This window comes from Amblyomma americanum, chromosome 5, assembly GCF_052857255.1.
Source record: "Amblyomma americanum isolate KBUSLIRL-KWMA chromosome 5, ASM5285725v1, whole genome shotgun sequence".
Lineage (NCBI taxonomy): Eukaryota > Metazoa > Arthropoda > Arachnida > Ixodida > Ixodidae > Amblyomma > Amblyomma americanum.
In genome coordinates, this window is record NC_135501.1 from 18,970,343 (window position 1) to 18,995,708 (window position 25,366).

The following is a 25,366-nucleotide window of genomic DNA, read 5'->3' on the forward strand; positions in this document are numbered from 1 at the left end:
CGGATTTTAATCAAATGCATTGCTGTCTAGAGCTAATTATGGTGATTTTGATGCTATGTACTTTTGCAACAAGCTGCGGTAAGCCTTAATACGCGCGCAGAGCGGTCTAAATTGCGTTTTTGGCCAAAAACGTAGTGCTGAACTGTACATTTACGACCTGTACTCCACAACCACAACAGTTGTTTGCCTTTCGTTTTTTTTTTCTGCGGATAAGGTGGTTCTAGCTCTAGCAATTGGCAGCTGCACATTAGAGCCTGTTGAAAAGAAATGTAGAAGGGCATGGCTCACTTCGCTTTTTATTGGCGGACAGCGGTGACGTAGAATTGCCACTCATCCTTTCGCTAAGTGTCTTCGATACTTACACAACATCACATAAGCTCGTAAACAAACGGCTACGATGTGAATCTACATGTACGTGCTTAACAGTAATCTTCACAACTCTCGTTCGAGGCGTATCGAAGCTCGGGGTACTTGTTTATGCAGTAGCACAGCTGCCGGCCGTTTCGGTGGCACAAAACCTTTTTCTCATTGAAAACAGTCTATCCGCTTCGTCACGGGCAGCGGCGGTGCTCTCACAGGCCTTAGACGACATCTTGCGCTTCAAACATTGAGTACTATTGCAGTCGAGGTCTTCTCGCGCGATTTTCGCGTGCTGCTATGCTGCGATTCGCCCTCCATTAGTCTCTTTCTCAGTAGTTAGTCCGTTTAGTTCGAGCACGGCGCGCATTTGTGGCAAGAAGAGTGTCGTGAGCAAATTTAGGGACTAAGTGGGGTTTTGAGGACTTGAGTTTTCCTTGCTCCCTCCTGGACCAGTTTTTTTTTCGTGGGGAACACATCTTTATTTCTTTAATAGAACCCTCAGCGTGCACATCAAGCGCTCCCTGACGCAGTCGAATATGCGCACACCAACTTAAAGCGGCAGACGCCCCAACGCACACAGATTTCTTCAGCGGCCCGCATGGACTTCATTGCCAGGAAAGCCGGCCTTGAAATAATAATGTTTCAGAGGATAGAGGGTGACATACTGCATTTATTTAGTGCCTCTGCATTTTTTTATGTGCGCTCAAGCAAATACGGGAAGCGGTACATGTGCATTTGGTGGTGACCAGAGGATCGCAGTATTTTGTCGGAGAATGAGTAGGTGGCCAGACTAATGCCGGCTACGACTTGATTATTCATGGCCGCCTTTTCCTGAAAGGAAATCACCTCGCCTGATCTCGACACCGTCCAGAACGCGAAACACACTGGCAAGCTGTCAAACCAAGCGACGATGTCGGGAAAGCTAAAACTCGACACAGCACTAGAACCACAAAGCGCTCGCAACGGACCGTGTGCAGCGAAAAGATTGAATGGGGGAACATGGATCTCCATTTCAATACACTGGAGCGCAGCAAAAGACGAGGACACAAGAGACGAGAGACGAACACCACGAGCGCTAACTTCCAACAAATTTTATTCTCCTGAAGCATCACATTTATACACCAGAAAACAGTAATCACACGTGCGAACAGTATCGATTTCTTAGAAAAACGAGCTCCTTATCTGAGAGGAGAATGGAAGGTGTGCTTGCACACGAGCATCCTGACCTATTTATCTTTTCGGCTTCAATGATTTCGCGCGTTAACCTTTCTCTACTTTTTCCTATCACAAGACTTTTATCAAAGAAAGGCTTACAGGATTTTGACTTGCATGCGAGAATGTGGTCAACTAGCGATCCGCCTTGCCCGTTTCTGACGTTGCGAGCGTGTTCCATTAGGCGCTCGTTCAGACATCTCCCCGTCTGGCCGATATAGTGTTTCCCGCATGACAAGGGATTTTGATATACAACACCTTCATCGCACGTGACGTAGGGCTTCTGGTGCCTAGTTGCGCATCCGCGCGCTTTGTTGGTGTTGGTTTTTCCCAGTTTGCACAACGTTGCAAGTTTTTTCGGCGCCGAGAACACGACGGCCGCATTCGCTCGTTGACCAATTCTTTTTAAATTGTGGGAAATCTTGTGTAACGAGGTCAACGAGCGAATGCGACCGTCGTGTTCTCGGCGCCGAAAAAAACTTGCAACGTTGTGCAAACTGGGAAAAACCAACACCAACAAAGCGCGCGGATGCCCAACTAGGCACCAGAAGCCCTACGTCACGTGCGATGAAGGTGTTGTATATCAAAATCCCTTGTCATGCGGGAAACACTATATCGGCCAGACGGGGAGATGTCTGAACGAGCGCCTAATGGAACACGCTCGCAACTTCAGAAACGGGCAAGGCGGATCGCTGGTTGACCACATTCTCGCATGCAAGTCAAAACCCTGTAAGCCTTTCTTTGATAAAAGTCTTGTAATCGGAAAAAGTAGAGAAAGGTTAACGCGCGAAATCATTGAAGCCGAAAAGATAAATAGGTCAGGATGCTCGTGTGTAAGCACACCTTCCATTCTCCTCGCAGATGAAGAGCTCGTTTTTCTAAGAAATCGATACTGTTCGCACGTGTGATTACTGTTTTCTGGTGTATAATTGTGATGCTTCGGGAGAATAAAATTTGTTGGAAGTTAGCGCTCGTGGTGTTCGTCTCTCGTCTCTTGTGTCCTCGTCTTTTGCTGCGCTACAGTGTATTGGAACTATGTACCAACAAGCCAAAAAAGCCACGCTACTGATCTCCATTTGCCTTGTGGATTTTGTAGAGACGAAGCCAGATTTCTGCATTGCACTGCCTCGCGTGGTTCATTGCGCCGTGTGGCAGATTTGTCCGAGTTTCGGCGATGTGCTTGCGTGGTAACTTCGTTGCACCGAAGGCGACGAATCGTCCGAAGAAATGTTTGATACGGGACCAGCTTGAGGCGTGCAAAGCTATACGCATGTTTTCGGCGGTACTGGGGTGGAGCGGGTTATAGCGCGACATATTCAGTTGGCCACATCGAATGGGTCCGGATCTGCTGAACACCGCTACAAATCGGCATACTCAGCGTATTATGGCTAGCGGAGCTCTTTTGGGCACGGGTGGATGTTCGTCGTTTATTATAAAAATATTACTTCGGCTATATGAAATATTAAAGTGAAGCAAGTATAAGTCAGCGCTCTGTTACCTTAACATACTGAGAGGTTTGGTTTCTTAATCAGGGCAAGTCTCGAAATCAGTTTCTTGCATATTTCAAGTCAAGTCAGATTTATTTACATCATTGTGATGTGGGCTGGCTCAGGTAAAAGCGAACGATTTTCGCTTGAGTGCGCCAGAGCCCTCCTACAGGGCGTACACCATATGCAAAATGAAAAAAGAATCCATACACGCTAAGATCTCTGGCTCCGGACAGGTCACCACTGGAATCTGAACCTGGCAACATTTAACGCTAGAACCTTATCTAGTGAGGCTATCCTAGCAGTGCTGTTCGAGGAACTAGCGGCCATTAAATGACATGTCATAGGGCTTAGTGAAGTTAGGAGGACAGGTGAGTCGTATACAGTACTAAAGAACTGGCACATACGGGGCTATCACGGATTAGCAGATAGACGAGAACTAAGTGTGGGATTCCTCATCGATCATGATATAGCTGGCAACGTAGAGGATTTCTATAGCATTAACGAAAGGCTGGCAGCTATCGCAATTGGGCTTAATAAGAGGTGTAAGCTGAAGATGGTGCAGGCCTACACGCCTACATCCAGTGATAATGAATAGACTGTTGAATGCTTCTAAGAAGACGTGAAATCGGCAATGAATTTGAATTTTTAATTTGAACATTTATTTATTCCACAGAAAAAGTGAAAAGGGAGGGTGGAGAAAAAGCTTTTTTAACACAACTTGACAGCGCTCCATCCCCTAAAGGCAAAGGCAACAGTAACAGCTTGCATATATCCCGTTACAAGATTACAGAAAAAAAAGAATAAATACTGCATACAAGACTACAGGTTTCAAAGCCTAGAAGTTTACAAAGGCACCTGGTAAAGGACAATAATTTTTTTCCTTTTTTATCACAGGAAAAAAAAGAAATATAAAAAATGAAAGATTCGGACAAATATACATGGAAGAGAGACATACATACGCAACGCATATGTCTAATGCAAAAACACTAATAATTTCAATGAAATGAAAAACTTATCCACATTGATTATTTTTCTTGACATCACAAATGTTCACTATGACATGATAATATCAGTGAAATGCGGTTGTTTTTAAGCCTTTCCACATCCACGCCTTCCTAGTGGAAGCGGTTAAGAATGCTTGGCAACGTGTGCGCAATTCTTTTTTGGCCATAGCATGTACGCGAAAAAGGAATGTTCCAGGGTACCCGATGACGATAGGGATAGACGCTGTGTGTGCTCTCTAAGTTTGCCTGTGCTAGGAAAGTCTCAAGTTTCCCCTTAATTGCTCGCTTGTAGCATCTAATTAACTTGAAGCTATATATGTCAGTAGCTTTTAATATATTGTTTTTGAGGAAAAGTGGTTGAGTGTGTTCCAAGTAAGGAACATTCTCAATTGCTCGTATTGCTTTCTTCTGCAATATAATTAAGCTATGTATATTCTTTAATGTCGTGTTCCCCCAAATCAGTGAGCAATAATCAAGCTGCGAATGAATTAATGAATTATAAGGAAGTTTTTTTACGCCCGTTGGAAACGAGTGACGGCACCTATTTAAAATTCCGGTAGCTTTTTGCACTTTCCCGCAAAGAATCTTGACATGTTCGTTCCAAGACATGTCATCTGAGAAAGTCACCCCAAGTGTTTTAAGACTTTTATCGTACGATATACTAAATGGTCCTAATCAGATAGTATTTGTCATCATGACGCAAGTCCCTCGAGCCCTAAAAAGGACGCACTTTGTTTTTGCCTCGTTGATAAGCAGGTTGTTTCTTTGCGACCATTCTTGAAGCGTATTGCAAACGGAGCTTGCTTCGCGAAGCATACATGATAAATCTCGGCCTGCAACATGCACAGTACAGTCATCGGCGTAGATTACAAATTGACATCTTGGGATTGTTTGAACAACATCATTTACGTAGTACAAAAACAATATGGGACCTAGGATACTGCCTTGTGGAACGCCAGTTTTTATTTGTCGAGGGCTTGATTTATGTTCGTTAATTTCTACAAATTGGGTTCGTGAGTGAACGTAAGATTTTAGAAGCTGGAGCGATAGTCCTCGGATGCCATATCTTTCTAATTTTGTGAGGAATAAGTCGTGGTTAACGCGGTCAAAGCTTTACTGAAGTCTAGGTAAATACCAAGCGTCATTCATTTTTTTTTTCAAAGTTATCTAGTGTTATGTCTTTCTGAATTAGTAAGGCGGTTTCTGTAGAGCGATTTTGTCTGAAACCATGCTGACTATGTGTTATTAAATTATATTTGCTAGAGAAACTATCCACTCGGACCTTAATTACCTTTTCAAGGCCGTTAGAAAAAATTGGCAGTATACAGACTGGACGATAATTACTCATATTGTTCCTATCTCCTCCTTTGTGCATAATTGTCACTTTCGCGACCTTCATGCTCTGGGGAAAAACGCCTGTTGACAATGCAGTGTTGAAAATATGAGCTAATACAGGTGCAATAAGATCCACTACATGTTTAACTGGTCTGATTTCGATGCCATCTACATCTTTACTGCGGCTGTTTTTGAGGCTCTGGATAAGCGTTTTTACTTCTGAGGTACAAGTGGGTTGCAAGAATAATGTATTTAAATTCATTTGGGTAATTGAGGGGGCATCATAATCGTTACTGCCGACTCCTATATCAGTAAAAAGTTATTAAAGTGGTCTGCGAGCTCTTTCTCTTTGAGAAGCGTATCGTTTATTGTCAGGCTGTCAATGCGGCTGAACTCATCTTTCCTGTTTAACACACTGTTTATCCCTTTCCACAAGATATCGCTTCTTTGTAGACAGGTTTCATCAAATACACGATAGTAATAGTCATATTTTGCTTTTTTCGTTTCTTTATTTACTTTATTTAGAAAAGCTTTATATTCTATCCATTTACTGATGTTTCTAGATTGGATAAAGCATCGACAAAGTTCATTTTTCTTTTTAATTTGCTTAAGAAGGTAATTTGTGATCCATGGCCTGCGTGCTCGTTTTGTTTGATGGTGTATCTTTAACGGAAAGGATTCAAAGTAAAGTTTCCGAAAAATGCTCAGGAATTTGTTATAGGAATCATCAGCGTCTGTGAGCTGAAAGATATCGCTCCAATCAATCCGGAGCAGTTTCTGCCTGAAACTTTCTAATGTGGCGGGCGAGATATCAGGATATGCGATTACATCTGCTTCTTTGGGCCTACGAACGCTGCGGTGCTTTATAAACAAAACTGTGTTCGCATGCGGTCGCTTATGTCCGCACATAATGCTCCCGATAGTATGACTTCTGACGACGAGTTCGTAAGGGACATGTCCAGCAGTGAAGATGTAGATGCAGTGATACGCGTTGGCGATGTAATTACATTGCGAAAATTATTGCATTCAAGGACGGATATAAATTGTGCCGCTGGGGTTGAATTTTTAGATACGTCCACATTAAAATCACCTCCACAGGTTAGCTCATATCTGTTGTCATTTGCATATGATAAAAGACAAAAACGCAGATACGTTACAACTAGGTGGACGATATACTACCGCAAACAAATTCCTGCCTGTTCTTATGCAGAGAACCTCTAAATTATCATTTATAACTGAGAATTCTACCTTTACGCTGTCCTTGAACACTTTCTGGATTGCGATGCCCCCTCCTCGTAGGCCTTGGCGATTTAAGTAGTGATGTTGATAACCGGGCAAGACTAGAAAATCAGAATAGTCTGTGTACCATGTTTCGCTGAACATAATGACATCAAACGAAGCCACATGATTCTAGCAATACACCTATATCATCGTGGCTTGACGAAACAGATCTGGTATTTAAGTGGAACAATTTGATGCACTTAGCTAGGTTAATCCCAACGAGATCCTTTATATCTTCCGGGAGAATACAATCCATGATATCGGCCACTTATACTTTAGGCGATGTATCGGCACAGGTCATGCCGATGTCACTTTCGCGAAGAATTTGTCCAATCGGTGACGTCTCAGTGCGGCGCGCTAAAATGCTGCCGTTTCGGGTCCAGACAAACTTCCAGTTGTGCTCACGCTGGCGCGCACTAGCCATCCCAAGCAATTTTTTCAATGTCGGGCACAAGTGCTCATTTATGTACACTGGAGAAACGTTTTCATCTGGAGAAACATTTTCATCTTCACTTGAGAGTCCTAGCGTCTCATTGGTGAGTCTTTTCTTTCGCGACTTCTCAAGGACCTTGTCTCGCTTCTCACGACGTTGAAACTGCACGATGATGTTTGTTTTGTCTTTCTCTTTTGTTTGCACTCTGTGGCACACGTCTACGTCGTCGTTAGATATAGCTTCGCCAATGACGTCAACAATCATTCTGAGCAGCTCGGCAAGATTTTCATTGGGTATTTGTTTGATTCCTTTGATTTAATAATTGGTTTTTTTGGGGGGAAAGGAAATGGCGCAGTATCTGTCTCATATATCTTTGGACACCTGAACCGCGCCGTAAGGGAGGGGTTAAAGGAGGGAGTGAAAGAAGAAAGTAATAATAGGTGCCGTAGTGGAGGGCTCCGGAATAATTTCGACCACCTGGGGATCTTTAACGTGCACTGACATCGCACAGCACACGGGCGCCTTAGCGTTTTTCCTCCATAAAAACGCAGCCGCCGCGGTCGGGTTCGAACCCGGGAACTCCTTTGATTTCCAGATTTCGATTTCTGGAGTACTGTTCTAACCCGACCGTGGCGGCTGCGTTTTTATGGAGGCAAAACGCTAAGGCGCCCGTGTGCTGTGCGATGTCAGTGCACGTTAAAGATCCCCAGGTGGTCGAAATTATGCCGGAGCCCTCCACTACGGCAGCTATTCTTCCTTTCTTCTTTCACTCCCTCCTTTATCCCTTCCCATACGGCGCGGTTCAGGTGTCCAAAGATATATGAGACAGATAATGCGCCATTTCCTTTCCCCCAAAACCAATTATTATTATTATTATTACTGTTCTGATTTCACCAAGTTTATCTGGTATTCAGCCAGGTCCTTTTCAAGCGAGAAAAGCTTCTGCCGAAGGCAGTCGTTTTCTTTCTTAACACTACTGTTTTCTTTTAGAGTAGTCTCTAGGCGTCGGTTTGCATCATCAAGTGTCTCACTCATCTCATTCATGCTCACTTTTATCTCTTCTAGTTCTGTACGCTGTCCCCTTTCCTCTTGTCTAATGTTTCCCTCTAGTGCATCCCCTAGAGCTTTGCATTCCAGTTTTATTTCTTCTTTGAAATCGCTCAGTAGTTTTTTCACTTCTTTAGTCATATTTTTAGGAATACACTTCCCACACTTTTTGCAAACCTGCGTAAAACAGCTAAAGGCAACAGTTAAAGGCAGCAGTGACAGCGGTGCAGAAAACCCAAGAGAAATAATGCGTAGTTAAAAGAACTGTGGACTAACCTGCATGATGCAGTGAACACGAGTAAGGTGGTGCCCTCAGCGTCGCTGTCACTGCTGCCGAATGCGCGACTCGGCGACTCGATGCTGGCTTTATAGGTGCTGGATGGGGGGCGTGGCTGTATCGTCGCATTCTTTGCGCCGCTTGCGGCCGGCGCCACGATTGCCGGGTACACGAAGACCGGTACGTAGTAGTGCAGCGATGACCGAGCAACCGCAGATCCACGTGTAGTCCAGCAGGGATTTGCCAGAGAACAGGCACAGTGTTGCTCCTTCACTTGCGTACAGGATGCCTGCAAGGTGCAGTGAACACGAGTAAGGTGTTGCCCTCAGCGTCGCTGTCACTGCTGCCGAATGCGCGACTCGGCGACTCGATGCTCGCTTTATAGGTGCTGGATGGGGGGCGTGGCTGTATCGTCGTATTCTTTGCGCCGCTTGCGGCCGGCGCCACGATTGCCGGGTACACGAAGACCGGTGCGTAGTAGTGCAGCGATGACCGGGCAACCGCAGATCCGCGTGTAGTCCAGCAGCGATTTGCCAGGGAACAGGCGCAGTGTTGCCCCTTCACTTGCGTACAGGATGCCTGCAAGATGCAGTGAACAAATGAAAATCACAGTAAACTGTACTGAGGGGCGACTTCAGTGCGAAGGTGGGCAAGAAGCAGCCTGGCGACCAGGTGGTAGGCGACTATGGGATAGGTTCTAGGAATAGCAGGTGAGAGCTATTAGCCGAATTCTCAGATAGGGGGAATAATTTAAGACATAACGAATATCTTCCTCCGAAAACGAGAGAACAGGAAGTGAACCTAGAGAGTCCTAATGGTGAGACTAAAAATGAAATCGGCTTCATACTATGCGCTCTACTTGGCATCGTTCAGGATGTGGACATCCTCGGAAAGGTGCGTTGTAGCGACCACAGAATGCTAAGGTCCCAGATTAGCTTAGACTTGAAGAGGGATCAGAAGAAGCTAGGGAGAGGCATTGCTGTAGAACACGTTCTGGGATAAGTTGGTGCATAGATTGAATAGGTGAAGCGCTCAAAAAACAGAACACAAAGAATAACACGAGACAGGCACTACTTGCAACTGTTTATTGAATTCACGACCTGCTTATTTATAGCGAACAGGAAAGCGTGGTGGAAGGGGAGACAAAAACAATGCAACAAACAAAAGGTAAGCGACATATGCGAGGGCAAGGATACTACAATGGAGGGCACAAAAGCGAGTTATTTCTAAACTTATGTAAAAGCATACTTTCATTCTTATGAATGACAAGCGATGGGCTGCTACACAGGAACTCTCGCTTTATTAAATCCTGTTGACTTCTAGCAATTCACAGGCATTCTTATCTTTGCTTCTACATAATAACATAGTGTCTTGGAGCTTCGCTTCACAAAGTTCCTGCTCCTATATGCCACAGTCCTTGCAATGATGCGGCAAATGTGAACCGGTACCAGTTACTAGCGAACGATTATGCTACATTAGACGCCTGTCTGGCCGATGCACACCTTCCACAAGTCAGCGGGATGCTATAAACTACCCCCACGGCTCATTTCACAATAGGGTTTCCATGCTTAGTTCCGCATTTTGATGACTTCGGATTATCAGTCCCTATTTTTTACACGGCGATGCAAGATTTCTGGGCGCAGAGAAGACCACAGGAAATTTGTGTTTCACAGCTACATGCTATAAGATTATGAGCCACTTTGTGGGAGTCTGGAATCACCACCGGTTTGATTTTCTTTTCGGATACTTCACCCTCCTCGCTCTTTCCTTCTTCACCTTTTTCAGCATTGCTTCTGCGACAGAACTTATCCCCAGGGAAAGAAATCCTGCCGGTTTAAGCTTTTGGATCTGTACATCAAAGCTTCCTGTACTTTATGACAGCAATATTTCTTCGACAGTAATGGTTATGTCAATATCTTGTAAATTGTTTTCTTTCGGGAATTCATAAGTAAAATCCAAACCGTTGGCACGTTGTTTCAAATGAGACAAAATATCCTGCTCAGTTAGCAAGTAAGTCAATTATTGCCAATTAGTCAATTATAGTGACTATCGAATCGCCCTTGACTAACTCGCAAACTGCACAGGATATTTGATCTGATTTTAAACAACATGTCAAAGGTTTGTATTTTACTTATGAACTCGCGAAAGAAAACAAGTTACAGCTTTTGAAGATTAGCATTACCATTACAGACGAAGGTGTTTGCTGGATGTATCATCCTCGTGCCCGCAAAGAACTGTTGCCGTGCGATTCGACGCACAAGAAAACTGTGAAACGTGCCCTTGCCATCATGTGCCTTGAATCCGCTCTAAAGAAATCTTGCTCTCATAAAGTACAGGAAAGCTTCGATGTACAGATCCAAAAGCTTAAACAGGCAGGATTTACATGCCTGGTGATAAGTTCTATAACGGAAGCACTGCTGAAAAAGGCGAAGAAAGAGAGAGGAGGGTGAAGTATCTGAAAAGAAAATCAAACCAAACCGGTGGTGATTCCATATTTTCAAAAATTGGCTCATAATCTTAAGCTTGTAGCTGTGAAAAACAAATTTCCTGCGGTCTTCTCTGCACCCAGAAAACTTTCATCGCTGCGTATAAAAATAGGAACTGATAATGCCAAGTCAAAAGAATGCGGAACTAAGCATGAAAACTATTTTGTGAAATGTGCTGTGGAGGTAGTTTATAGCATGCCGCTGTCTTGTGGGAAGGTGTGCATCGGCCAGACAGGCCGATGTATTAATGAACGTCTAATGGAGCATAATCGCTCGCTAGGAACTGGTACCGGGTCACATTTACCGATCATTGTAACAAGGATTGCGGCAAAGAGGAGCAGAAAATTTGTGAAGCAAAGCTCGAAGACTCTCAGATATTATGTAGAAGCAAAGATAAGACTGCCTGTGAATTGCTGGAAGCCTATTGGATTAAAGAAAGTGGGAGTTCCTATGTTAGCACCCCATCGCTTGTCGTTCATAAGAATGAAAGTATGTTCTAGATAAGTTTAGGAAGAATTTATTCACTTTTGTAGCCTCTATTGTAGTATCCTTGCCCTCGCACATGTCATTTACCTGCTGTTTGTTGTATTGTTTTTTGTCTTTTTTTCGACCACGCCTTCCGTTTTGCTATAAATAAGCAGGTCCTTAATTCAATAAACAGTTGCAAGTAGCGCCTGTCTTGTGTTATTCTTTGTCTGCGTTCTGTCCTTCGTGCGCTTCATCTACCCAAGCTAGTGAAGAGGAAGTCCATTTAAAGATGCCAAAGTAGAAGACTGGGCGAGTTAGTATGTACTCATACTGAAAAACAGCGCACACAATACAGAGACGAAGAAAAGAAACGACAACACGAGCGCTGACTTACCGCTGATCTTTATTGAGCATCATGTGCAGGAAGGAAGGAAGTAGCACATGCAATCAGAAGCAGTCAACGTCAGATGTAAATGGCCGTAAAAGCGATAAAAACGTAAAACGATGGTAAGGATAAAACAAGACGAAATCTCAAAACAGATGGTAACGGTGACGAAGCACTATGGTTGACTACGTAGCGAATAATGTCATAAGGTGTAAAGAGCCATAAAACGAAAATACATGAATAACAAAAACTCGATAAAATCTAACAAGTGGATGGCATATGAAGGTGACAAGGTTATGCTGACAACTCCACTACCTTATTAAAATACAAAGATGACATGGTTGAATTACGCTTGCGCGAACACGTTTAACAAATTTTCTAGAAGGGAACTTCACTCTGATTCAACGGTTTTGGACATGTTACATGACACGCTTGCACAAGGAATTAACAAGCACATGTTTTCACATTTTTATCTTTTTCTTGTACTTTTTTCAAAAGAAACGACATTTCTTTGTTGGATAAGATTATAGACGGTGCACTGACACAGGTATATTTATTAGATTTTATGTTGAAGGCTGCAATCACTTCCATGGTTAGTTGATCAACTGATCAACTGATCGGATCATGAGAGGGAAACAACTAGAAGGATAAGAATGAGGTGGAGCGCATATGGCAGGTTCTCTCAGATCATGAATGGCAATTTACCCATATCCCTCAAGTGAAAAGTATACAACAGCTGCGTCTTACCGGTACTCACCTACGGGGGAGAAACGTGGAGGCTAACGAAGAGGGTTCAGCTTGACTCAAGGACAACGCAACAAGCCAAGGAAAGGAAACTGATAGGTGTAACGTTAAGAGACCGGAAGCGGGCAGAGTGGGCGAGGGAACAAACTCGTGTTAATGACATCCTAGTCGAAATCAAGAGGAAGAAATGGTTCTAGGCAGGGCATGTAATGCGAAGGAAAGATAACCCGCTGGTCCTTAAGGGTAACGGAACGGATTCCAAGAGAAGGCAAACGTAGCAGGGGGTGGCAGAAGGTTAGGTGGGCGAATGAGATTAGGAAGTTTACAGGCATAGGGTAGGAGCAGCAGGCAAAAGACAGGGTTAATTGGAGAAACATGGGAGAGTCCTTTGCCCGGCAATGGGTATAGTCAGGCTGACGATGATGGTGATGACACTACGTAACAGAATATAGCACAAGAAATACAGAAACATCGATATGAACTCTTCGTACATGCTCTCTAATATTTTTATTTTATTTATTTATTGATACTGCGATCTTTTACAAGACCTTCGCAGGGGTGGGCACACAATACATAAATTCTGGAAACAACAAAAACGACCTCAGGAACAAGCAAACAATCAAGAACAATTGATCAACAATTTAAGATCAAGAAACAATGAAACAAAGAAATGTAGCGGTACGACATTATAAAAAAAGTTAAAGGTGGCTTTCAAACCTTTTTAGTGAAGTTTGGGTTACTGCATCATTAGTTAGATAATTCCAGTCTGTAATCGTTTAGGGGAAAAAAGAGTACTTAAAGGTGTTATTTCGTGCGTTTAATGGTGTTACTGTAAAATCATGGCGTTGTCTTGTGTTGTACCCTGAGGAGAACGATATAATATTGGATGTGTCAATATTGTACTGACCTTTGATTAACTGAAATAAAAATTTTAGACGACAGATGCGATTTCTATGAGAGACTGGAAGCAAACCACTTTGATTAAGAAGTGCAGTGATAGATGTGCGGTTATATGAATTGTAAATAAACCGTGCTGCTTTCTTTCGGACTCTGTCTAATTTAGCAATGTTAGATTTAGTGAAAGGATCCCAGATTATGACGGCATATTCTAACATAGGGCGAATAATAGTGTTATACGAAAGTGAACGTACACTGGGGGGGCCGAGCTTCAGAGCACATCGGAGGAAAAATAGTTTGCGTAGGGCATTAGCTGTAACGTTGTCAATGTGCTCTGTCCAGGAGAGGTTATTGCAGATCCGCAGACCTAGGTATTTGTAAGTATTCACTTGAGAGAGAACTTTGTTTTTAGCAGTATAGTTAAACAAAAGAGGCTTCTTTTTCTGGGTTATACGCATGAATACTGTTTTATCATAATTAACGCACATTTGCCATTTGTCACACCATGTTATTATCTTAGTGAAATCGTTATTTAACCGTACTTGGTCCTCAGTAGTAGTAATCTTTTCATATAACACACAATCGTCAGCATATAATCTAACAGAAACTGAGATGTTATCGACAATGTCATTAATAAAAATCAAGAAGAGGAGTGGCCCAAGAACAGATCCTTGGGGAACGCCGGAATCAACAGGAACTGGAGGGGAAGGGGAATTATTTACTACTACAAACTGACGACGGTTTCTTAAGTAGGCTGTAATCCATGCAAGTAATTTGTCATTTTTTAGTACATTACCTAATTTGTGAAGAAGTTTGTTATGCGAAACTTTATCAAATGCTTTTTTAAAGTCCATAAATATAGCGTCAGTCTGCTTTCCTTCATTAATTGCCTGCGCAAAATCATGTATAGTTTGTACTAGCAGAGTGGCAGTGGAAAATCCTCGTCTGAAGCCATGCTGTGCATTAGTTAGAAAATTGTTTTGTTCAAGAAAATCTGCTATATGTTTATGAGTGATGTGTTCCAAGACCTTGCATGCTGTAGATGTTAACGATATCGGACGGTAATTCTGAATAGATGCTTTGTCTCCAGTTTTGTGAATTGGTTTGATTCTTGCCGTTCTCCAGTCATCCGGTAATGATCCTTCATTTAGTGATTTGTTAAATAAGATGCATAAGTACTTGGCACACCATTCTGCATAACGCTTCAGGAATGCGTTGGGAATGTCATCTGGTCCGGGAGATTTTTTTACATCAAGCTTCAATAATAAATTGAGAACACCTGCCTCGGAAATCACAACATCAGGAATTGAAGGCAAATTCACGGAATAGCAGGGAAGAGAGCTGTCATCCTGCGTAAACACCGATTTGAAGTAGTCATTGAAAGCCGTGGACACCAAAGCATCATCACGCTCACATATTCCATTTACTTTGAAAGTATCATGAGATCGTGAAGCTGGAGTTATCTGCCTCCAGAATTTCTCAGGGCATGTTTTAATGAAGGTAGGTAGCTGAGTAGAAAAGTACTTTTCCTTGTCATGGGCAATCAGCTGTTTGAGTTTTTCTGTTTGTTCATCAATGATCGTTTGGGAATAGTTTCCTGCTTTTAACCTTTTTTTCATTCTTTTTAGCTTTCGTTGTGAGCGTAATGTCTCTCGTGTTATCCAAGGGTTACATTTTGGGGACTTTTTTGCAATTTTTGGAACGAAGCGTTCAATACACTGAAAGACAACACTTTTGAAAAATAGCCATAAGTCATTCACATTTTCATTAAAATTCATAAAGCGGTCATAATGAAAGTCGAGCATATCAAGAATAGATTCATCATGTGCACAAGAAAAATTAGGAAAGAAACCGACAGTATTTCGGCGATCAAAGTTTGCATTTATCAATGTCAGTACAACAGCTTTGTGATCAGAAATACCGGTCGTTACATAGCATTCGACATTTTCTTTGACAGTACCATTTACAAAAAATAGATCAAGAATTGAATATGAACCATTGTGGACTCTAGTAGGATCTTTAACTACCTGAAGCAGGTCAAAGGCAATAGAAATATCAAGCATAGTTTGCTCAATGATGTTATTAGAATGCGAAAAGGCAGTCCAGTCTATGTTTGGTAAATTAAAATCACCAGTCAACATTAGCCTATCATTCTGTTTTATATGGCGCTCAATATATTTTTTTAGATTCACTAGGAGTGCTACAGAGGAATTGGGTGGCCTGTACACGGCTCCTAAAACGTAACGAACATTGTTTTTGTAAAATTTACAAAAGATGCCTTCTACATCGTCAATATCTGGCATTCTAAAGACTTGCAGTGAAGATTTGAACAGTATGGCCACTCCACCACCCCTTCCATCTCGGTCTTTGCGAAAAACTTTGTAGTTTTGTGGTACGAATTCGCTGTCAAAAATATTTTTTCCCAACCAGGTTTCAGTGAGTGCAGCGATTTCTACATCATACGTCAACAGCAGGCCCTCAAGTTGCGTAGCTTTGCAGACAATACTTCGACAGTTGACGTTTATCAGTGTGAACCTTTTGTTCATAATATGCGTCTGTCATTCCCTCTTTTTAGATATACGATAGGGCTCATTCTTCACTTCGTCCCATCCGAACATAGCACCGTCGATAACCAGCTTATCAAATATCAGTTTGGCTTTAGCGCCGTTAGCCTTCTCCACTGCACAGCTTTGCCACAGCTTTTTTCTAATTTCACGAACTCGGCTGGAAAAGTCTTCAGCCACAGAGAATTTGGTTCCTTTCAGCCCCGAACAAGCCTGTAACACCGAAAGTTTTTCTCTGTAGTCCTGAAACTTCATAATTACGGGGCGGCTTCGATCTTTCTTCTTTTTTCCCAGCCTGTGACACCTCTCTATGCTATTGATTTCAACTTTCAATTTTTCTTCAAAGAGTTCTTTCCGGATCGCATTCTGAAGACTGGTAGGAGTTTCTTCGTCACCCTCCTCCAAACCATAAACAATCAAGTTATTTCTCCTACTCCTGTTTTCTAAATCATCAATTTTTTTTAGCATGTATGAATTATCTTGCTCAAGTTGAGCTACCGTTTCTTTTAGATCACTGACCACTTTGCTTAAAGATGCCAGACAGGATAGTTTGTCTTCCAGGTTGGTAATGCGAACAGATAAACCTCCGATTTTATCCTCCAGCATAGTCTGTTTTTCCAGCAACTGGTTAATAGAGGCAGTCATATTGGTTTGGCCTGAAACAAGCTGAAGCAACAAATCCTCCTGTGTTGGACCGGGGTTAGATTCAATGTCACCGCATGACAATAGATCTTCTGTGAATGACCGGACATCAGATAAAAAGTACGCAATGCATAGTGGGCAAGGCAGCAGCAATAGGCAGCGGTTATCGCTGCGGAAGCATTTAGTAGGCATATAAGAACAAACCTGAAGAATGAAGCAAAAATGGCTCCTGAACATCGTTTCCGATGCGCTGCTGCCGAGCCCACTGAAGATGAACGCAGATGCAGGGCTCCTTTTAAAGGCTTGGTGAACCACGTGCTCTGCAGTCCCAGACGTCGGGGCATGCGCAGAAATCCTGGCTGCCGGTTCGATGATTCTGTTGACGCTTGTCACATCAGCACGTGCCAGTAGGTCGTTGTTGATATCGGCGATGACGGCAGACAGTCCAGGCAAGCAGAAGACAGGTGGCTGCACTTGAAACAGGCCCACCAGCACCTGAAGAATGAAGCAAAAATGGCTCCTGAACATCGTTTCCGATGCGCTGCTGCCGAGCCCACTGAAGATGAACGCAGATGCAGGGCTCCTTTTAAAGGCTTGGTGAACCACGTGCTCTGCCGTCCCAGACGTCGGGGCATGCGCAGAAATCCTGGCTGCCGGTTCGATGATTCTGTTGACGCTTGTCACATCAGCACGTGCCAGTAGGTCGTTGTTGATATCGGAGATGACGGCAGACAGTCCAGGCAAGCAGAAGACAGGTGGCTGCACTTGAAACAGGCCCACCAGCACCTGAAGAATGAAGCAAAAATGGCTCCTGAACATCGTTTCCGATGCGCTGCTGCCGAGCCCACTGAAGATGAACGCAGATGCAGGGCTCCTTTTAAAGGCTTGGTGAACCACGTGCTCTGCCGTCCCAGACGTCGGGGCATGCGCAGAAATCCTGGCTGCCGGTTCGATGATTCTGTTGACGCAAAGTATACGCAAAGTATAGGCGTTAACAGATAGGACGCCACGCTGATCAACTAACCAGGGAAGTGATTGAAGCCTTCAAAATAAAATCTAATAAATATACCGGTGTCAGTGCGCCGTCTATAATCTTATCTGACAAAGAAATGACGTTTCTTTCGAAAAAAGGTACAAGAAAAAGATAAAAATGTGAAAACATGTGCTTGTTAATTCCTTGTGCAATCGTGTCATGTAACGTGCCAAAAACCGTTGAATGAGAGTGAACTTCCTTTCTATAAAATTTGTTAAACGTCTTCGCGCATGCCTAATTCAACCATGTCACCTTTTAGTCTTTTAATAATGTAGCGGAGTTGTGAGCATAACCTTGTCACCTTCATATGCCACCCACTTGTTAGATTTTATAGATTTTTTTGTTATTCATGTATTTTAGTTTTATGGCTCTTTACCCCTTATGACATTATTCGCTACGTAGTCAACCATAGTGCTTCGTCACCGTTACCATCTGTTTTGAGATTTCGTCTTGTTTTATTCTTACCACCCTTTTACGTTTTTATTACTTTTACGGCCATTTACACCTGACGTTGACTGCTTCTGATTGCAGCTGCTACTTCCTTCTTACCTATAAATTGTGCACTTGCTGCTCAATAAAGATCAGCTGTGAGTCAGCGCTGGTGTTGTCGTTTCTTTTCTTCGTCTCTGTATTGTGTGCACTGTTTTTCAGTATGACCATTTAAAGAGCTAACGTTAAGAGGGGGAAAGAGAAGAATTCAGGATATTGCTGCAGAACAGATATTAAGCCGTAACTGCGGAAGACGATCTTAATGTTCATACAATGAACGATAATCTGACAGCTATCATCACGGAGTGCGGAATAGCAGTAGATATAGTAGGACGGTTCGACAGGATACCGGCAAGCTATGTCAGGAGACGAAAGTTCTGACTAAGAAACGTCAAAGCATGAGGGCTGCTAACCCTACGGGCAGAATGGAACTAGCAGAGCTATCGAAGTTAATAAATCAGCCCAAGAGGGGGGAGGGGGGTAGCTGACATAAGGAAGTTTATGATGGAGAAAATCGTGCGTGCTCTAAAGAACGGAGACAGCTTAAAAGCGATGAAGAGGAAACTAGGCATAGGTAAAAACCAGATGTGTGCGTTAGGAGACAAGGAGGGCACTGTTATTACCAATATGGATAAGATAGTTAAAGTAGCCGAAGAGTTCTACACAAATCTATATAGTAGCAACTGTAATCAGAACGTTAATGATAGAGACAGTGGCGCACAGCAATGCGTCATCCCGGCAGTAAGGAAAGAGGAACTAAAGAAAGCTTTAAGGGGAATACAAAGGGGAAAAGCAGCTGGTGAGGATCAGGCAACAGCAGTACTGTTGGAAGACGAAGGGGAGATTGTGCCAGGAAAACTAGCCACCTTGTATACGCAATGCCTTATGACCTCGACCGTAAAAGAAGCTTGGAAGAACTAAAACACAATCCTAATTCATAAGAAAGGAGACGCCAAGGACTTCAAAAATTATAGACCGATCAGCTTACTGTCCGTTCTCTACAAGGTATTTACTAAGGTTTTCGCTCATAGATTCAGGGAAGCCTTACTTTAATCAACCAAATCATCAGGCAGGCTTACGTAAAGAATATTCCACAATAGATCATATTCACACTATCATTCAAGTGATAGAAAAATAGGCAGAAGAAAACCAACCCCTATATATAGCCTTTATTGATTGCGAGAAAGCATTTTACTCAGTGTAAGCCTCAGCAGTCATTCAGGGATTGCGGAAATAGGGTATTGAAGATCCTTTTGTTAAAATACCGGAAGATATACATAGGAACTGCACAGCTATCTTAGTGCTCCACAAAGTCAGCAATATTATTTCATTAAGGAAGGTTGTCAGACAAGGAGACACGATTTCGCCTGTGCTATTCACCACCTGTTTACAGGAGGTATTCCGAAGCCTGAATTTGGAATATTTCGGGATAAGCGTTAATGGCGAATGAATAAATAATCTGCAATTTGCTGATGACATTTCCTTGCTGAGTCACTCAGGAGATGAGCTGCAAATCATTATTACTGAGTTAGACAGACAGAGCAGAACGATGGGTGTAAAGATTAACATGCAGTAAACCAAAGTAATGTGCAACAGTCTACCAAGGAAACAGCAGTTCATAATTGGTAGCGAGGTGCCGGAAGTGGTAAACGAATATGTCTACTTAGGGCAGGTATTGACAGCTGATTCGGATCATGAGAGGGAAACAACTAGAAGGATAGAATGAGGTGGAGCGCATATGGCAGGTTCTCTCAGATCATGAATGGCAATTTACCCATATCCCTCAAGTGAAAAGTATACAACAGCTGCGTCTTACCGGTACTCACCTACGGGGGAGAAACGTGGAGGCTAACGAAGAGGGTTCAGCTTGACTCAAGGACAACGCAACAAGCCAAGGAAAGGAAACTGATAGGTGTAACGTTAAGAGACCGGAAGCGGGCAGAGTGGGCGAGGGAACAAACTCGTGTTAATGACATCCTAGTCGAAATCAAGAGGAAGAAATGGTTCTAGGCAGGGCATGTAATGCGAAGGAAAGATAACCCGCTGGTCCTTAAGGGTAACGGAACGGATTCCAAGAGAAGGCAAACGTAGCAGGGGGTGGCAGAAGGTTAGGTGGGCGAATGAGATTAGGAAGTTTACAGGCATAGGGTAGGAGCAGCAGGCAAAAGACAGGGTTAATTGGAGAAACATGGGAGAGTCCTTTGCCCGGCAATGGGTATAGTCAGGCTGACGATGATGGTGATGACACTACGTAACAGAATATAACACAAGAAATACAGAAACATCGATATGAACTCTTCGTACATGCTCTCTAATACGCAAAGTATAGGCGTTAACAGAGATGCAAATGTCATACGTGTCACATTTTAACGCAAAGGCAATACAGAGGCTTACAAAAAATACTCTCTTAGAGTTTGTGAACTAGATTTTTCAAGAGAGAAACGTCTAGAGGTGGGGGAGGGGGGTTCATTTAATAACCTACGAACTGCATGCCGCATTCTTTGTCGACCACGTTCTGTACGGCAAAAGGGAATACTACAGCGTTCGTGTTTTCAAAATGAGTTTCGTGCTGAGTTTGGTTTGAGGGATGGCCATTCACTCTGGAAGTGGTGAGAGTGAGAGATGGATTTTTGATATCTTATTGCTAAAAATTTTTTTATAGGTTATGAACCGGTATAGTTTCGAATCGCTTGAACTGTTGGTCGGTATGTGTGAGGTATTCAACATTTGCTATGTAGCGTACTGCATTCGTTTGCAGCATGTATACCTTGTGCAGGTTTGAGTAGTAGTGCCTCACATGGAAACAGTATTTTGCATAAGGCATGAATAATGTAATTGATATTACAATTTAATCGATACGGGCAGATAGGAGCCAAATTTCGCCAACATTCCGATGCATTTTGATAAATTGGTTAAAGTGGAGCTAATGTGAGGGTCCCAGCCATGTTCTTGTTAAAGAAAACTCAGTGTTTTTACTGTGTCTGCACCTCTATAACAGAGTTGTTATCTTTAGTCTAAGGGCTGGTGTAACAATGCTGTGCCGGTAATGAAAAAGTACCACGTTTGTTTTCTTACTATTTATTACCAAGGAATTTGCTGTGCTCCATGATTTCAACTTTTCTAGTAAACAATGTTTGAAATGAGCTATGGAACGTTATTTCCCCTAAACAATTTACTCGTATCGTCTGCATACAGAAGATACATTGGAAGGTTGCTGATATCTGTTATGTCGTTGATGGATAAAATAAACAATAGCGGACCTGAAATACTTCCCTGTGGGATTCCAGCGGTTATTGGTTGAAGGGATGAAACGTGCTGCTTTATTCTTACACATTGATATCGAAGCTGTAGGTAAGGTTTCTGAGGTTTACTCTTTCGCATTTGCTCGGCGCAGCTTTACATTTTTTTTCTGCCTGCTCGAATAAAGTTCAGTAGTAAAGTGCGCACCTTGTCCTGTCTTCTCCCTATCTTTCCAGTTGTTTGATTATTTAAAAATTAGATATCATGTGCATAGGCTTCTTAGGCAGCTTCCGAGGGATATAATCGTACCATCGATGCAACTGTTATTGCGCTATGAAGTGTTTAGTATTATCGAGGTTTGGATGTATTTCGTCACTGCCTTGGCGGGCCTCGTAGTCCAGTGGCTCAGGAGTGGTCAAATCAGCAGCGCTGCTTTGGAGGGAGGGATAGAAAGGGAATGTGAGAGTGGTGCCTGGCTCTGCAGTCAAGCAGGCGCTCCAAGGCACGTTCTATTGCAGTGACCGGGCTATTAACGGAAGCACTGCATCAGAGCGTTGCGTAGGAAAGACTTATAGCGAAATTCAAGCAAGCATTATCAGAGTACCCATTGCTCAGTGGTCCCCGGTCGTATCTAAATTGGAAGACTGACTTTGAGGTGAGCGCTTTTGCTTCGCAGTGTAGAATCTTTGGCGAAGCATTAATATATGACTGGTAGTTGGAGCTCGCGCGTGAAGAAAGCCCCTTATGGCGCGGTTCAGGTGTCCAACGAAATATGAGACAGATACTGCGCCATTTCCTTTCCCCAAAAAACCAATTATTATAATTAATAATGATTTGATGCACGCCGTTTTCGCTACAGCTCATCACAGGTGTAAAGCTTCCAGATGTAGGCACGCAGCAACGAGTATGCAACATACTCAAATTCGTCTTCGTCGCCCACACACACACACACACACACACACACACACACACACACACACACACACACACACACACACACACACACACACACACACACGCACACGCACACGCACGCGCACGCGCACGCGCACGCACGCGCGCGCGCACACACACACACACACACACACACACACACACACACACACACACACACACACACACACACACACACACACACACACACACACACACACACACACACACACACACACACACACACACACACACACACACACACACACACACACACACACACACACACACACACACACACACACACACACAAACAAACACACACACACACACACACACACACACACACACACACACACACACACACACACACACACACACACACACACACACACACACACAGAGCTAGGTGACATGACAGTCGGTACTCGAGAGGAGCCGAGAAACGGAGATATCGCTATTCATATTCACTGTGAGCTTTATGCACATACTTGGAGGTGAGCGGCATGAGGTTAAACAGCAAACGGGTCTCTCACTGGTTTACTGTCGGAATCGCTAAGCGATATTCCTCTACCGAGAGCCCACTTCACTTGCCCAAACGGAGGAAAATTCTTTCGTCAATTTTTTTTAGAAAAAGGTCATTCGTGCGTACCGAGGGTTGCCATTGAATTATTATACGGACGTTAGCATTTCCGATTTTCATTTCCCGCAAAACGTAGTAATCTTTATTGTCTTTATTTCACAACGCAATGTTCTTTTCTTCTGACGCGTTATTTCCGAAGGAAGAATTACCTCCTTTCTTTTCGGTAGTACATGAATCACTACGGTTCAGCGAAAAGTCACTTTTGTTTATCCTGGGTTCTTTACTAGCAGCAGCAGTTTATATTCTTGTAATTAAAGCAAAAAAGCTGTCCTTTGAGTAGTTGTTGCTATATGAAATACTGTCGGCGTGAAAACAGTAACATCACGGAAGCTAATTAATCGGGGGCAATTGCATATTTAGCAAGTTTATTTCTAAAAATATGGCTGCGCAAAAATTTCAATTATCGAGAAGAAAAAAAACAAGCGAAACGAACAAGGGAGCAAAACATGTAGACTTGTCTCGCTTAGGCAAGAGGAACCTAACATTTCTGTCCAGTCGCCACTATGTCGGAATAGCTTTATCGGCTTGTGATAAATGCAAGTGTGTTATTTTCGCCACACTGCTCAATACTTCAGTCAGGAAATTAAATATGAATGTAGAAAACGCTTGACAAGAGAAAGTTTCGGGCTTTAAATGAAGAAAGAACGACCGCAGCGGAAATACAGAGGGAGCTGGACTTCCTCTGGTCGTGTACTCCTCGGCACCGGTGAATGTACAGCCAGCCGGATAGTAATGGAAGCGAGAATGTGACAGTTCTAAGTGACGATTTTGCATAGTTTCAATTTGACGTGGCTCGTTACCGTTACGGATGTTGTGAATGACCTTACGTGCCGTGCTAAAACTGCTTAACCAAGTAACGGCCCTGACAGGTTGATGACAGTCTATGGGCTGGTAGCCGAAGCTCCATGAGGTAGTGGAGGCTCAACGTCTGCGTCCGGCGTTTGTCTAAAGTAGCAGGATAGTGGTTCACAGTGTAACACTGCTCGACCTAACCCATTAATTCGGTTGTCTCACCGCGGTCCTGGCTTCTGCTCTTTGTTAATTCACTCCTGTGGCGGCTAGCATGCTATAGCGTACTCTGGCCTTTTGTGGTTGAAACCGAAATTGTAGAAATTATTTCGGCGCACGTTGTTTTCATTTTTTTGTTTTAAACCGCAAGCTGCAACCCTTATTGTAACTCTCGTTTCAAATGAAGGTAAACCTGAAGAAGCCTGCATGTCTGAAGGAGGAGCAGTACCTGCTTCATTATGTAAGTATTTGCCCATCCGAAGTCGCGCATTATGATATGAGAAGTCGATAACATCTAGTAATGCAAGCGAGAACCACATTATTATAAAAAGCGCTGGCCCATTCTGCAAAACGCCTCACATATTCTTCTTAACACGTTTGGGTACGTTTTTATACATGTTTCAATTGTTGAAAGTGACAGCGTCAAGGCGGCTTTCCGCCGTTCGCACAAATCGAAGCAAACTACGTACTGTCGCAGTGGCCAGAAAGAACTGGCTTCTGCCAGCTGCAGTGCACTGACTGTTCTAGCGCTAAATGCGCACTATGCGAAAGCTGCTTGTTACGGGTGGCCATTGCTGCAGACGACGTGGAATTGTAGTTACTTCTGACAAAATTAGGACAGTACAAGATACAATCTTGGCATTAAAAAAGCAAGACTGTCGTATGACATCTCTGCGTCCAATTCCGGCGTAAATAAGCGAGCGGGTTAAACGAGAGAAGTATTTCATAGTGCGCGTTTAGCGTTGCAACAGTCCATGTGCACATTTAGCGGCAGTATTAAGGTGAACACGGGGTAAGCGTGAATGACTTTCATCTGCTTTCATAAGCTTTCCTCTGGACCAATAATACCCATTAGACAAGTTCTACTTCAGTGCAAAAATAAGGATCCAATTTGTTGTTGCGTTCAAACTGACTGTTGTTCCATTTGATATTGGAGCTATTTGTACTTTTAAGAACTCCTCGACTACTCATACCTTGTGTGAGCGAAGGCATGCGTGGAGAAGTGTGACTACATGTTCTGTATACTTTAACTCTAGAGAACCTAGACTGCGCCAGATCGCGAGAAAGAGAGAGTTGATGATTGGACAGCGATGTGGGTATGCGATCCTCCCACTGCATTCGATAAAGATAAGCTTGAAAAAGTGCAAAAAAGATCTGCTCGTTACGTGCTAGGTAAGTCAGCCACAGATATAATATCCTGTGCTACACTTTCTAAACAAGCATTAAGCTGGGAATCATTAGAGCATCGCAGAGCCGTGCTTCGTTGAAAGCTTATTCATGGCATTGACCACTCCGGAACTGGTATCCCACGTGAATGATACATCTTTTAGCCTAATTATGCATCTTTTCACCTCAATATGTGTTCTTACGACTGGATCACGACAAAGAAGTGCC

At 43.2% G+C, this 25,366-nt stretch overlaps 1 protein-coding gene across 1 annotated transcript in view; it reads left to right on the forward strand.

The window, feature by feature from the left end:
• Positions 1-25,366, forward strand: part of LOC144134588 (uncharacterized) — a 184,010-nt gene that overhangs the window by 85,264 nt on the left and 73,380 nt on the right. Inside the window, exon 4 of the mRNA XM_077667478.1 lies at positions 24,159-24,212. Within this exon, the coding sequence (XP_077523604.1) occupies positions 24,159-24,212 (54 nt within the window). The remainder of the gene's footprint in view (positions 1-24,158; positions 24,213-25,366) is intronic.